This window comes from Hyaena hyaena, unplaced genomic scaffold (genome assembly GCF_003009895.1).
Source record: "Hyaena hyaena isolate Hyena2069 unplaced genomic scaffold, ASM300989v1 scaffold_550, whole genome shotgun sequence".
NCBI classification, from domain to species: Eukaryota; Metazoa; Chordata; class Mammalia; order Carnivora; family Hyaenidae; genus Hyaena; species Hyaena hyaena.
In genome coordinates, this window is record NW_024081182.1 from 286,334 (window position 1) to 299,423 (window position 13,090).

At 42.3% G+C, this 13,090-nt stretch overlaps 1 protein-coding gene across 2 annotated transcripts in view; it reads right to left on the reverse strand.

Moving 5' to 3' along the window:
• Positions 1–10,873, reverse strand: part of SMG1 (SMG1 nonsense mediated mRNA decay associated PI3K related kinase) — a 100,882-nt gene extending 90,009 nt beyond the window's left edge. The window contains exon 1 of one of the 2 annotated variants that reach the window (XM_039255910.1): positions 10,601–10,873. In XM_039255910.1, the coding sequence (XP_039111841.1) occupies positions 10,601–10,689 (89 nt within the window). In that variant the 5' untranslated portion in view covers positions 10,690–10,873. The remainder of the gene's footprint in view (positions 1–10,600) is intronic. The other variant, XM_039255909.1, reaches the window with a different exon arrangement.
• Positions 10,874–13,090: the final 2,217 nt, after the last annotated feature.

Below are 13,090 nucleotides of genomic sequence, written 5' to 3' on the forward strand. Positions count from 1 at the left end.
ACTGTTATTTTCATGACACCAGCCTCTCCTAAGATAAATATTTGTGAAGGATCAATACTAAAAATGCACATATTCTGAAAAATAAATACACCTGAGAGAGGAACATAAAACACCCTAGTTCTATTCCTAACTTCTCCAATGCAATTACACTAAGACGGCAAGTAGATTTTTTAAATAAACTACAAGTGGGGAAAACAGCACTATTGGTGTAATTTTTATACCCTAATAAGAGAACATTAAAACCATAGGGAATACTAGCAGTACAGTAACTACAGAAGACAGGCCACTTAAACAAAAGCTTCTTGAGACACAACTATTGTGGCTCAATAGGTTAAGCCTTCAACTCTTGATTTCGGCTCAGGTCATCTCAAAGTTCATGAGTTCAAGACCCATGCAGAGTCTCCTTGGGATATTCTTTCTCTCTTCTGGTCTCTCTGCCCCTAACCCTGCTCTTTTCTCTCACTCGCTCACGCATGTGCGCTCTCTCTCAGAAAAATAAACTTTAAAAAAAAGGCTTATTTTACAAAACTTTGTTTTCTAGTCAGCCATTTGTTTACTCCCCACATACACAACCTTTATTAAAAATAACCTCATTTTTAATTTCAGTATTTTCAAAAAAGGAACAAGATACCACATATTAAAATGCTGTATTTCAAATTTTAACAGAATTAATCATTTTTCATTTTTGAGAGAGAGAGCATGAGCACGTGCACAAGTGGGGTAGGGGCAAAGAGAGAGAGGGAGACACAGAATCCGAAGCAGGTTCCATCCTCTGGATGGATGGAGCTGTCAGTGCAGAGCCTAACATGCGGCTTGAACCCACAAACTGTGAGATCATGACTTGAGCCTAAGTCAGATGCTCAACCCACTGAGCCACCCAGGTGCCCCCAGAATTAATAATTTTTAATGGTCAGAATTCTAATTCAAGTCCTTCAAAACAATACAAATTGTATCTTAAGGTAGATACCCTTTTTTTTTTTTTTTAAGTAAACTCTGCCCTTAACATGTGGCTCAAACTCAACCCTGAGATCAAGAGTCACAGGCTCTACCGACTGAGTCGGCTGGGCACCCCAGGTACATTCCTTTAAACCTGACTGAAGGATAAACACTCAATCTCAAGCTTTGTAATCCTGCTTGTTGGGAAACCTGCTACATTTTCACTTTTCTTCATGTGTACCCAAATAATAGAAGGAGAGGCAAGAAAAATCTAGGATGTTTTCTTTTCAACTGAATATATATTAGTTCAACTGCACCATACTATGCGACACTGGTTATCATCCTTGGGATTTTCTAATCAGAATCTAATGTAATCACAGTCCCATTCTAAAGAAGACAAAAATTTGACATCTTTCCTCAAATTAATAGGTTCTTCTGTCTGAATTCTGGCAAATCTCAAAAAGCCAGCATAGAATCTGTCATTAGGGCAATGAATCTGAATGTCCAATGTTTGAATCAAAACAAAGAGTCTGGAAATAAAGCATTACACTTCAGACAAGGAATTCCAGGTTCATATCAGCAGGAATTTAAACCAGGGAGGGTCTCATGAGGCTTAACAGCAAGCGTTGTTCATGAGTGGCTTCAAAGAACTGTGTCAAGATGAAAGTTAAAACTTGTTCAAACACATACATAAACAAATCCATCTTTTAAAATCAGAGGATTAGGGGCAATGGGTGGCTCCGTTGGTTAAGTGTCCAACTCCTGATTTGGGTTCAGGTCATGATCTCAAGGTTCCTGAAACTGAGCCCCACGGTGGGCTCCAACCTGGCCATTGGGCCTGCTTGAACTCTCTCTTTCCCTCTCCCTTTGCCCCTCCCCTGCTGGCGCACATGCTCTCTCACTCAATAAATAAATAGAAGATTAAAATGCTCAAGAGAAGATAGTAAAAACAAATTTTCAAGGAACAAATTTAAATAAAAAGGAAAAATTAAATTCAAAGAACTTCATTAAAAAAATGTTGCCAATGCTGTTTATTATATGTGGAGGAAAAACAAGTATCTGTCAGTATATGTATTAGTGGAGGCTTCTCCCTACTCAACAGAAAAGGTATTAAGTATTTTGGATGCCACTAAAAATAAAGATCTAATAAATACTAAGTTAAACAATATTTTTTATTTTTATAAAAAAAATTTTTTTAAGTTTATTTATTTTGAGAGAGCGTGCACATATGTGCAGGGAAGGGCAGAGAGAGAGGGAGAGAATGCCAAGCAGGTTTTGTCTACACTGTCAGTGCAGAGACTAATGCAGGGCCTTGAACTCATAAACTGTGAGATTATGACCTAAGCCAAAATCAAGAGCCACCCAGGTGCTCCGAAACAATATTTTGTTTTTAAATTTTTTTTAATGTTTTATTTATTTCTAGGAGAGAGAGAGAGAGACAGCGTGAGCAGGGGAGGGTCAGAGAGAGAGGGAGACACAGACCGAAACAGGCTCCAGGCTCTAGGTTCTGAGCCGGCAGGCAGCACAGAGCCCGACGCGGGGCTCGAACCCATGAACCGCGAGATCATGACCTAAGCAAAAGTCGGACGCTTAACCGACTAAGCCACCCAGGCGCCCCACAATATTTTGTTTTTAAACTGCAGACAAATACATGAGTACATAATTATGGTAGGCCACGGCAGAGCCATTAATAATTGTCTGGTGGACTATATCACTGCTGAGGTTCTTTAAAATGCTAAAACCATGTATGAAGGAAAAATGTGCTCAGGGGGCCTGCGTGGCTCCGCTGGTTACGCACCCCTCCAGCTCTTGATTTCAGCTCAGCTATCTCACAGTTCAGTCACACTCTGTGCTGACAGCGCAGAGCCTGCTGGAGATTCTATCTTTCCCTCTCTCTCTGCCCCACCTCCACTTGCATGCCTGCCCACTCTCTAAAAATAAATAAACACTAAAAAAAATTGTTTAAAGTAGTGCCTCTTCTTATAAACAAAAAAATAACATAACTGAGGTAGTTCCATACCAAAAAAGAAAAAATTGATACCAGAAACCTATCTGAAAAAAGGTTTTATAAATGAACATAAAAAGCCTCTAAAAGGTTTTAAATAATAAACATGAGATCCTAGACATACTATGTAATATGAATAGCAGATTAAGCTCCAAAAAATTTTTTTCAACAAGAATACAATTCCGTTTATTGAAAGGGTGTGAAAATTAGTATGAAAGAAGTAATTCACCATGTTGAGAAATCTGTTGATTCTGGGAAAAAGTTTTTTTTTTTTTTTTTTGTTTTTTAAGTAAGCTCTACACCCAAAGTGGCAGTTGAACTCAGGACCCTGAGATCAAGAGTCGCATGTTCTACTGACTGAGCCAGCCAGGTGCCCCTGGTTCTGGAAAATTCTGATTTCAGTCATTCTCCAATTAGCAGGCATATAAGGACTCAGGCATTCTACTAGAATGCCAGAAGGCACCACTCAGTGCTTTTTAGTGATTAGACTGTTTAAATAATATCCAAATAGATACAACAGCTATGGGATAAAATGTCAAGGTGTAAAAGAATTTTTTAAAAATATTTTTAATGTTTATTTTTGAGAGAGAACGAGTGTAACCACAAGCAGGGGAGGGGCAGAGAGAAAGAGGGAGACAAAGAATCTGAAGCCATCAGCACGGCGCCCACAAACCGTGAGATCATGACCTGAGCTGAAGTCAGAAAGTTAGCTGACTGAGCCACCAAGGTGCCCCTGTAAAAGAACTTTAAATATGTAAGCAAGATATTTTTTCAAGATGGATAAAACCTATGAATTTTAAATGAACATATTCTTCCGTCTGTAAAAGATCTGGCCATCTCAGTCTACTAGAATACTGTCTCTTTAAACCTGTTCAATCAGCTTAATTTATTGCTGCCTCAGGCTAACCAGGCTGCTATACCAGGAACAGTTCCACTCAAAATGCCTCTCCTAGCTTCTGTGTTGTAAGCTAGAGTTAACTCTAAATACAAAAACAAGAACTTGCAGAACTCCATTTTCATGTATTTACTTGAGGAAGAACACTCAAATATAGATTACATACTACTTTTTTTTTTTTAAGTAAGCTCTATACTTAACATAGGGGGCTTGAATTCATGATGCTGAGATCAAGAGTTGCATGCTCTACCAACTGAGCCAAGCACCCCTCGAGTGTATACTATTAACTGATGCACTAGCAGGTAAGAAGGGATACAGAGGTCAAACCATTACACAAAATGCATGCACAGATGAAGGTTATGTTTTACTGGAGAAGACACACATGAAAATTTCAGATAGTTGTTAAGTGTTACGAAGAAAATCCTGCCTGGGTGAAATGTTAGAGAGGCTGCCGCTTCTCAGGGAGGGGGTGACATTTAGGCTGGGACAATAGGAGGGTATCCAGGTCACTGTATTCTATGAAAAGCAATGTATACAGTAGCTACACAGCAGGAACAGTACATGCAAAGGCCCTAAGGCAGAAATGAACTTCAGGAGTGGTTTAGGGCAAGTAAGACACAGAAACAGAAAGGAGAAAAGGTAGGCTCAGCCCTCAGGGCAGGCTTAAGGGATCAATCACTGAAGTGATAAGCAGTTAGCTTTCACTCTAGGACTGTTGCAATAGAAGAGGAATCACAGAGGGTAGAGGCGGGGTTAAAGGAAGTACAAGGTTTAGAATGGTGACAAGCATGGAAAACTAAGCAACAGTAGGTATCAAGATGGTAGAGAAAAGTCCATGAACCTGTAGCCAATAGGAATAAACTTAACCAAGAAGAGCTCTTGTGTGTCGTAAAACGTCCAAAAAAAAAAAAAAATCAACAAGGGAGCCACCACCTGAACCTGTTTTCACACAGGATCTTTAGATATCCCAGGAAAATATTTTTATAGCAAAAGAAAATAGAAATATGTTGAAGATGACAAGATTATCAATCCATAGAAACCATAAATTGGTAATAAATCATAATATTCAAAGATTTCCTTTCTACAGCAAATTTTAAGGCAAGATCTACCCATACACCCTGCCAGTTGTGTTTTGGGGGGAGGGAGGGAGGTGTGGAGTATAATCCACCTGAAAAGTCAATGTGTATCTGTATCCTAAGTGGGGTCATGGTTACCTAGGTGTATACATTCTGTCAAAATTCACTGAACTTAAGGTTTATACATTAACTAAATTTCATCTGAAATAAGTAACAGTTCAGTACAAAAAAGTATTCAAGAGAAGTACATTCAGTCAACTAATATAAATGGAGGAAAACTAACACTATAAAAACAAATCTCTCAACAGGAATAGGTTACACTCTACATTTAAAAAATTAAAATGTAATAAGCTTGAGTATTTCATATAGAAATTTTTTTTTAATGTTTTATTTATTTCTAGGAGAGAGAGAAAGAGACAGCGTGAGCAGGGGAGGGTCAGAGAGAGAGGGAGTCACAGACTCTGAAACAGGCTCCAGGCTCTGAGCTGGCAGTCAGCACGGAGCCCGACACGGGGCTCGAACCCATGAACTGTGAGATCATGACCCAAGCGAAAGTCAGACGCTTAACCGACTAAGCCACCAAGGCGCCCCGAGTATTTCATATAGAGATTAAACCACAAAATGTTGTAATCTTTACTGTTACGCCTCTACACAAAAGGGGATATGTTTTATCTTGCAGTCCCGAAAATAAAATAGATTCTGAGAAAACTTTAAAATAGCCAAAGATAGGTAACCAAAATAATAATATGAAGAGATACCAAACAAATGACTGCTTGTGTGAATCCATAAAGGGAGGTCCACTGAAAAGAGCCCCAGAGATTTATTTCAGGTGATTAGAATAAGAAAGGCAAGTAAGCAAGTGTCTACTATACGCGCAGTAAAGGCAAGAAATCCTAAATTTACAAGTTGTGAGAATTCAAATAAACCAACAAACGAAAAGCAGAAACAGACCCATAAAAACAGGTAACAAACTGATGGCTGCCAGAGGAGAGCAGCGGGGGGAACGGGCAAAATGGGTAAAGCAGAGGAGGAGATACAGGCTGCCAGTTCCAGGGGGAGTAAGTCACCAGAATACAGGGGAGGAAAAAAAGATTGTGAGAAGTGTCCACAAAAGACACCATAGACCACACTCCACTTTCTGTGTATGATCATTCCATGTAAATGTCCTAACCTAAAGTGAAGTGTAAGCAGATAAAAAGTATCACTGTAGTGATCATACTCTATCAATACCAGAAAACACATGGAGGGATTTTGCTTATGGAAATTCCCACATTTGGGGCTGAATACTTCTGTATGAATTTAAATAATGATTTATAAACAAAATATTGAGGTCCTTAGCAGTCTCTTTAAGCTCTGGTTCAAATATAGCTCCACTATAGCTCTTGAGCTCTTTTATCTGTACCACTCCTCAAAAGTACCCATCCTTCTAATCAAACTGGAAATTTTTTTTTTTTTTTACCAAGGACAACATGTATTTTGTCACTTTCTTACTTTCTTTTTTGAAACCCCACCCATTTACTGTCAAAATAATACAAAGCAATTTAATGGCCCCACTGCCCCTACTCATCCATACAGCTATACATCCTCTGACTCTCCAGGTTTTAAACCCTATTAATTACACAAAAAATTAAATCAAAATTATATAATACTTCACCATTTCAAAGTCTTTTCTCCTCTATTAACCTATAACCTCCTTAAAGATAGTAGCTCTATTAGTCATAAAAATCCCTAAAGGATCAATATTTTCTAAAATCAAATATTTTCATTGAATAAGAGTATTACATAATCTCCTGTCACTAAAATGTGCTCCAGTTATACTCCCAACTCAAAAAGGAACCAAAACAGAAGTGGGGACAAAAGGTTCAATTTAAAGATCTAATTGCCAAATGTTTCATAAAGCATATGTTTTATTTTATAATGGAAAAAACAAACTTTCCCTACAAATTAAATACCCATTCACAGTTATCTAATAAACCTCCATAGTGTTCTTGAAAATCTGCAGTACAGAACTGGTAATCATTACATCCTATTAAATTAAAGTTCTACTTGTAGTTATAAAATACATAACTCCACTTAATTTTTTCCTTTATGTATTTCACTGTATAAGTGTATTCACTATATGGACATCAAACAGTACACAGACTCATAAAAAGCTAAACAGACAGAAGCACCTGAGTGGCCCAATTGTTTAAGCCTCGGACTTCAACTCGGGATCTCGTGCTTGGGCGAGTTCAAGCCCCACATGGGGCTCTGTGCTCTCAGCACAGAGCCTGTTTTGGATCCTCTGTCTCCCTCTCTCTCTCTGCCCCTGGCTTCCACAATCTCTTAAAAATAAATAAACATTAGAAAATAAATAGTCAACCCCAGTTTCAAATATCCAGCTTCTCACAATGCCAGACATACTAGTTCCTGACTTTTCTATCTTCAGGGAACTCTTCCTACTTTTTGGTCTGTGACAATGGAGAATAAAGACACTTGGACTTTTGAGAACTTTAATCTGTCTACATTCTACCAAAAATGGAAACTATTTTTAATACAGGTTCATCGTTATAGAATTGTAGAAAGATGACAAGTTTGGGCACTGTAAGATACCCAATATAAATCTGTTAAATAAAGTCCAAAGATTCCAAAGTACAGAAGTAAAATCTTGTTTTCTCTTGACCTGAATACTTGCTCTTGTTTGTTGAACTAATTTATGTTGGACTCCAGTGTCAAATTAGTCGTGTCATTTTGGAATATTAAAATGTATAATAATTATACATTTAATTTTTAAAACAAGTCATTCTGATCTCTATCTTGATTAGTACAACTGTTAGATTATATTCCAAAACAAAGTCAAGAAAAGGACATACTTTGGCTAGTGGCAATGATAAAACTACTCATTTGCCTAATCATTCTTTTTTTTTTTTTTTGCCTAATCATTCTTAAATCTTAATTGAGAGTATAGTGAATGAAAAGGGAGACTATCAACCAGTGCTGTACAAGTGCTTTCTGCTCTGCTAAAGGTATGCTTCTAGCAAAGATGGGCTTGCTCTGCTGCAAGCTGTATGACATTAGTCTATTCAGCCACCTGGAACACTTCCTGTCAGAATGCGTGAAGTATCACGTGTGGTCATGACCGACTCAACAGTAGGTTTCCAGACTGACTAACACTAAAAGAAACCAATAAGACTTGCTTTTTAAAAAAAATTTTTTTAAACGTTTATTTTTGAAGCGAGAGAGAGAGAGAGAGAGAGAGAACACGAGCGCGAAGGGGAGGGGCAGAAAGAGAGGGAGACACAGAACCCGAAACAGGCTGCAGGCTCTGAGCTGTCAGCACAGAGCCCGATGCAGGGCCCAACCGACAAACCATGAGATCATGCCTTGAACCAGTCAGATGCCCAACCGACTGAGCCACCCAGGCACCCCAAGAAATGTGTTTTTAAATCCTACTTGTTCAAAAGTCTAAACCTAAGAAAAACAAAATCAGGGAAGTAATGGTATAGAAAGGCAAATCATTTTTTTAAAAACCAAACCGATTCACATGAATCGTAAGCAATCTGCCTGCATTTGAAGATGTTTAGAAAAATAAATCTCCGTTTAAACACAGAGGAAGGTGAGGCCCTCTATTCTGTCAGTTAACTGGAATCTGTCACCTTTCTGAACAGGAGACAGAATAACCCACCACAAATTTAACTTATGAAAATTTATGACTTGGCAAACAAGGTTCTTTACTATTTAACAAAACTATGGCATCCCCACAAATAAACCAAGTTCTGCTATGGGGTACTGTCCATAATTCTCTGTTCCCTCTTTTACAAAAAAAAAAAAAAAAAAAGTCAGGTATTTCCAACATCCGAACCCACTGTTACTGGGTGTAACCAACTACATCTCAGAATATCCTCTACCTAGGTATTGAGTTCTGAGACTTTGTTACAGAGCCTAACTTCAAAGAAAGTTTACAATCTCCCCCAACAAACACACCAAACACAGCCAAGAAACAGAACAGGTGAAAGAAGAAAATATGGATAATATTAATAATCCATGTACACATTCCATAAATATATAAGCCATTCTGCTTCATATCTGTCAAATGAAGTCAAGTGATCCCAGCAGGTGGCTGCAACTCTGCTTCTCCATTTATTCAGAATTACAAGCTACAATTTATTCTTTTCCAAAAGCTCTAAGACTATCTGTGAGGAGCACTTTATTTAGTCCTCTAAAGAGATACTCTTTTATATTTTATATATGCTGACCACAATACTGAAATACTGACTACTGAAACAATAATGGGAAATCTACCATCCTAGACTGTCAAACATCAAATTCAAGCTCACTTAATCATCTAATTTATTAGATGGGGGGGGTGGGGGGAACAACTTCACACATTTCAATGAAAGTACAAAACTAAGAAGTCAATTACAGATAACTGAATTTAAATACTATAAATTGACTTAAACTAGTCAGTTGACAGTACTTAAAGCACTCACAAACCCTAAGTGGTAAAACTGTATTTTTCACACAATTTTTTTAAACTATTTAGCATCTCAAAGAGTCAGGCATTAACTTTTAGACACAAATGTTCTCAACAGACACAGGATTTGGGAAGACATATTAAAAAGAATAACAGGTGTACCAAAAGACTTTTCCATCAAGTCTTAAAACATTACATTCTAACATCTTACCAAATTATTATTTCCAATACTGCTGAAGTTACACGTAACCACGGGGAAGCAAGTCCTCCCAAAGTGTTTTAACACTGATTTGGCCAGTTTCAGGACAATCCTAATTCAAGTGCACTTCAAAGTATGAAAACTCCATGAATCAACTAACCCTAAAACCTTACACACATTGAGGGAGTTCTTCTAGGTACAGTCCTATATTAGACACAGGTACCCCATGATTAATCAGAAAGACACAAAAACTGTATATAAAAAATGCTGATGCTCCTAATACATTGAATTCCAAAGAGGCCCCAAAGCAGTGTGAGCTCAAATGCCCTCCGTGCAAGAGGAAATTCTCTACTCCTCTCTTCGTGCCTGCTCAAAAAGTCTTAAGTATGAACTGCTCTCCACCAGGGTAACTGCCCCTGCACTTGGGAAAAACTTCATTTTCTAGGACCAGAGCGGGTCAGCTCTCATTAACAGTCACAATCTCATTTCATGACCCACAACTGCCTTGCCTAAAGTCAGAGTAAAGCCTTGGAGTGTGCGGGGGGGTTTGTTTTCTGAAATATTAACACGTGGGGGGTTCACAGAAGGGATCACAGTTAAGGAGCTCTTTTACGTGGGTACTGAGAGTGTAAGGGACCAAGGAAGTGGGTGGGTAACAGAGAGGGTCCTGGACTCCCAGGATCACCCAACTCAAATTCCAACTTGGTGGTAACCAGAAAGTCCCCCCACCACCACCACCACCATGCCCCTTCCTTCACCCTCCTTGACCCAACTCCGAGGCCAGTGCCTTCGCTGGGCGCCCCAGGTCAGCTCCAGCCCCGGGGCTGAAATGCAGGAGTGGGGGGGGACATTTAGGCCTCGCCTCCCAGCGGCCTTCCTCCCCCAGCAGGGGCGGGAGGGGACCCAGGAAGCAGCGCTCGGTTCTTGAGGGGTGGAGGGCCTAGGCCGCGCCTCCCAGCCGGAGGGCCCTAGGCCTCTGCCCGCCCCAGGCGGGGCCCAGAGGTCCGGGCGGCGGGCTAGGCGCCGGCTCACCCACCTGGGTTGCCAGTCATTCCAGCTCCGTGGGTACTTGGTGCCGCCGCCGCCGCCGCTGCTCAGCCGAGACCCCGGGGCTCTGCGGCTCATTACCTTCCCCGACACGACATGGCCAAGCGCCGCCGCCCAAAGAAGCGCGAGTCGCCGCCCGAACCGACCGCCGCCGACACTCCGCTCCCGCCTGGGGCTGAGGAGGAAGCCGAAGAGAAGAAGAAGGAGGAGGAGGAGGAGGCGGAGGGCGGGGGAGGCGGACGGCCGTTCCGGGTTCCGCCTGAGCCCGCAGCGCAGGACGAGGAGGCGGGAGCAGCGCCGCGAGGGGGAGGCGGAGGAAGGGGAGGCGACGTTTCTTCCAGGGCCGAGCACGGCCAGCGACGCCGGGACCCAGGAGGAAGAGGACGACGAGGAGGAGGCGGTGGCGGCGGCTGCTCACGCTCACACAGCCACGGCTTCCCCGCCTCCCGGCTCCGCCCGCCGCGCTGCCGCTGCCGCACGGCATGCTGGGAGCGAGGGGCGGTGCCGGCGCCCGCCGAGCCAGGGGAGAGGGGCGGAGCCGGCTGCGGGGGGCGGAGCCGGGCGGGCGCGGCGAGCGGATCACACTCGCGCGCTCCGGACTCGGGCTCGCCTCCACTCCCAGCGGACCGTGCCGAGGTCCCAGTCCAGCCGCGGGGGATCATGGGAGAGGGGAATCTCCGCCACCCGCCCCCCCGAAACGCACAGCTTCCCAAACACTCTCCAGAAAGCACCGGACCCCCGAGGGCTGGGCAGTCAGGTGTAAACAGGCGTCCAATCAAGCACCCGGGGTGCCCTCGCGTGCGGGGACGCGCGCGCGCGCACTCACAAGCGGGCGTGCCCTTAGGGCTCACGTGGGCCTAGTTTCCCCACCCTATTCGGTAAAAAGTAAAAATAAAAAGAGAGAGGGTGGATGGCCACCTACCCAGCCCCCTCCCTAAATGTGCCCATGGAGTCCTTTCACCGTGACCGTCTCTTCACGTTGTAAAAAAATCTAAGCCAAATAGAGGGAGAAAAGGGAGTCCCCTGTTCCCCGCAATGCCTGTCGCCTGCAATGTGAAAGGTGCTTTCAAATCCTTTTACCTTAACTCTTGTCCACCTTCCCCACCGGAAAAATGTGGCTGGTGGGGAGAGGGTTACACACCTGAGCACTTTTCCCAACCCACAGTCCCCCGTCCGGAAAGATTTCACGAAAGCATCTGATACATAATGTGGATCCAGACACCTAGGGAAAAGCCGGGCAAGATGTGCACCTAACAGGTTGCAGGGGAGTTACCTTCGGGGACGACAGTCAAAAGGGTCTTCACATCTACACAGAGGGTCTAAGCCCATTTATGTTGCAAGAGGACAGTCTTTACATACCACCTGTGTAATTAAAAATTGTTACCTAAAGTACTTGAAGATCAAAAGACTTTGGTATTTCCACACCCACACCTCTTCAGCCTTGGGCTCCTTGCTTATGCTCACCAACCCCTCACTAAGGTATGACCCTGCCAGCTCTAAAAAATGGAAAGTTCATTGGGATTCTCTCTCACCCTCTCTCTCTGCCCTCCTGCTCCCCCGCCCCGTTCGCGCTCTGCCTCCCTCTCTCTCTGTCTCTCTGTCTCTTCTCAAAATAGATAAACAGATTTGAAAGAAAGAAAGAAAGAAAGAAAGACCTCTGAACCCCTGAACTGGGGCTGATGTTTGAGTCAACACAGAAATCCCCACTGGGTCAGACCCAAGCACAATCACCTACATGTGTTAAAAAAAAAAAAAAAGGCTAAGACCTACATCAAGAGGGATATATCTCATGTACACACTCCATCCTAAAATTTGCCCTAGGTACCCCCCATACTTGCCCACCTCCCTCTTACTGAGAAGAGGATGTAAAGAAGTGTTCTACCTGTTTGGAATAAGAGGCCCTATGAGAGGTGTCCTTTCTTTCCTGTTTATCATTCCCTCTTTCCTATTCTCCTGAGAGAAAAAGTCTCTCTTCAATAAGGTCCCAAGATTAGGGTCCCCTCACTCAGCATGGTCCTCTCTGGGAAACTATTATTCCTGCCGCAAGGTATTTGGGTTCAATTACTTGTAATTGCTTGTAATTACTGTTTAATTACGTAAGCAATAATGAATACATTGTGCCCACATAAATTCTGAATATTATACAGCCTAATTCTGATTTATTCTTTCATTCAACATTCAGCAACATTTACTGAGCATCTACTAACCAGGTATTTGAGGACAGGACGGTAATCAAGATTCCATCTCTCTCAAGGAACTCTGGGAGTAGAAGTCAGAAAGATGTATCTATTCTTAGAAATGACTGAGTTATCTTTGCTCAATTTCCCCTCTCTCCACCACCCTGCAAGCCTAACTTGCGATCTGACCAGAAAGACCCCTCTCCCAAAGCCTTTCCTTAATTATAAGCTCTGAGATTCCTTGGACCTGCTTTCCTTAGTTCTTGTACTTTCTATGCTCCAAGGGAGTTAGCGCTCTCCTT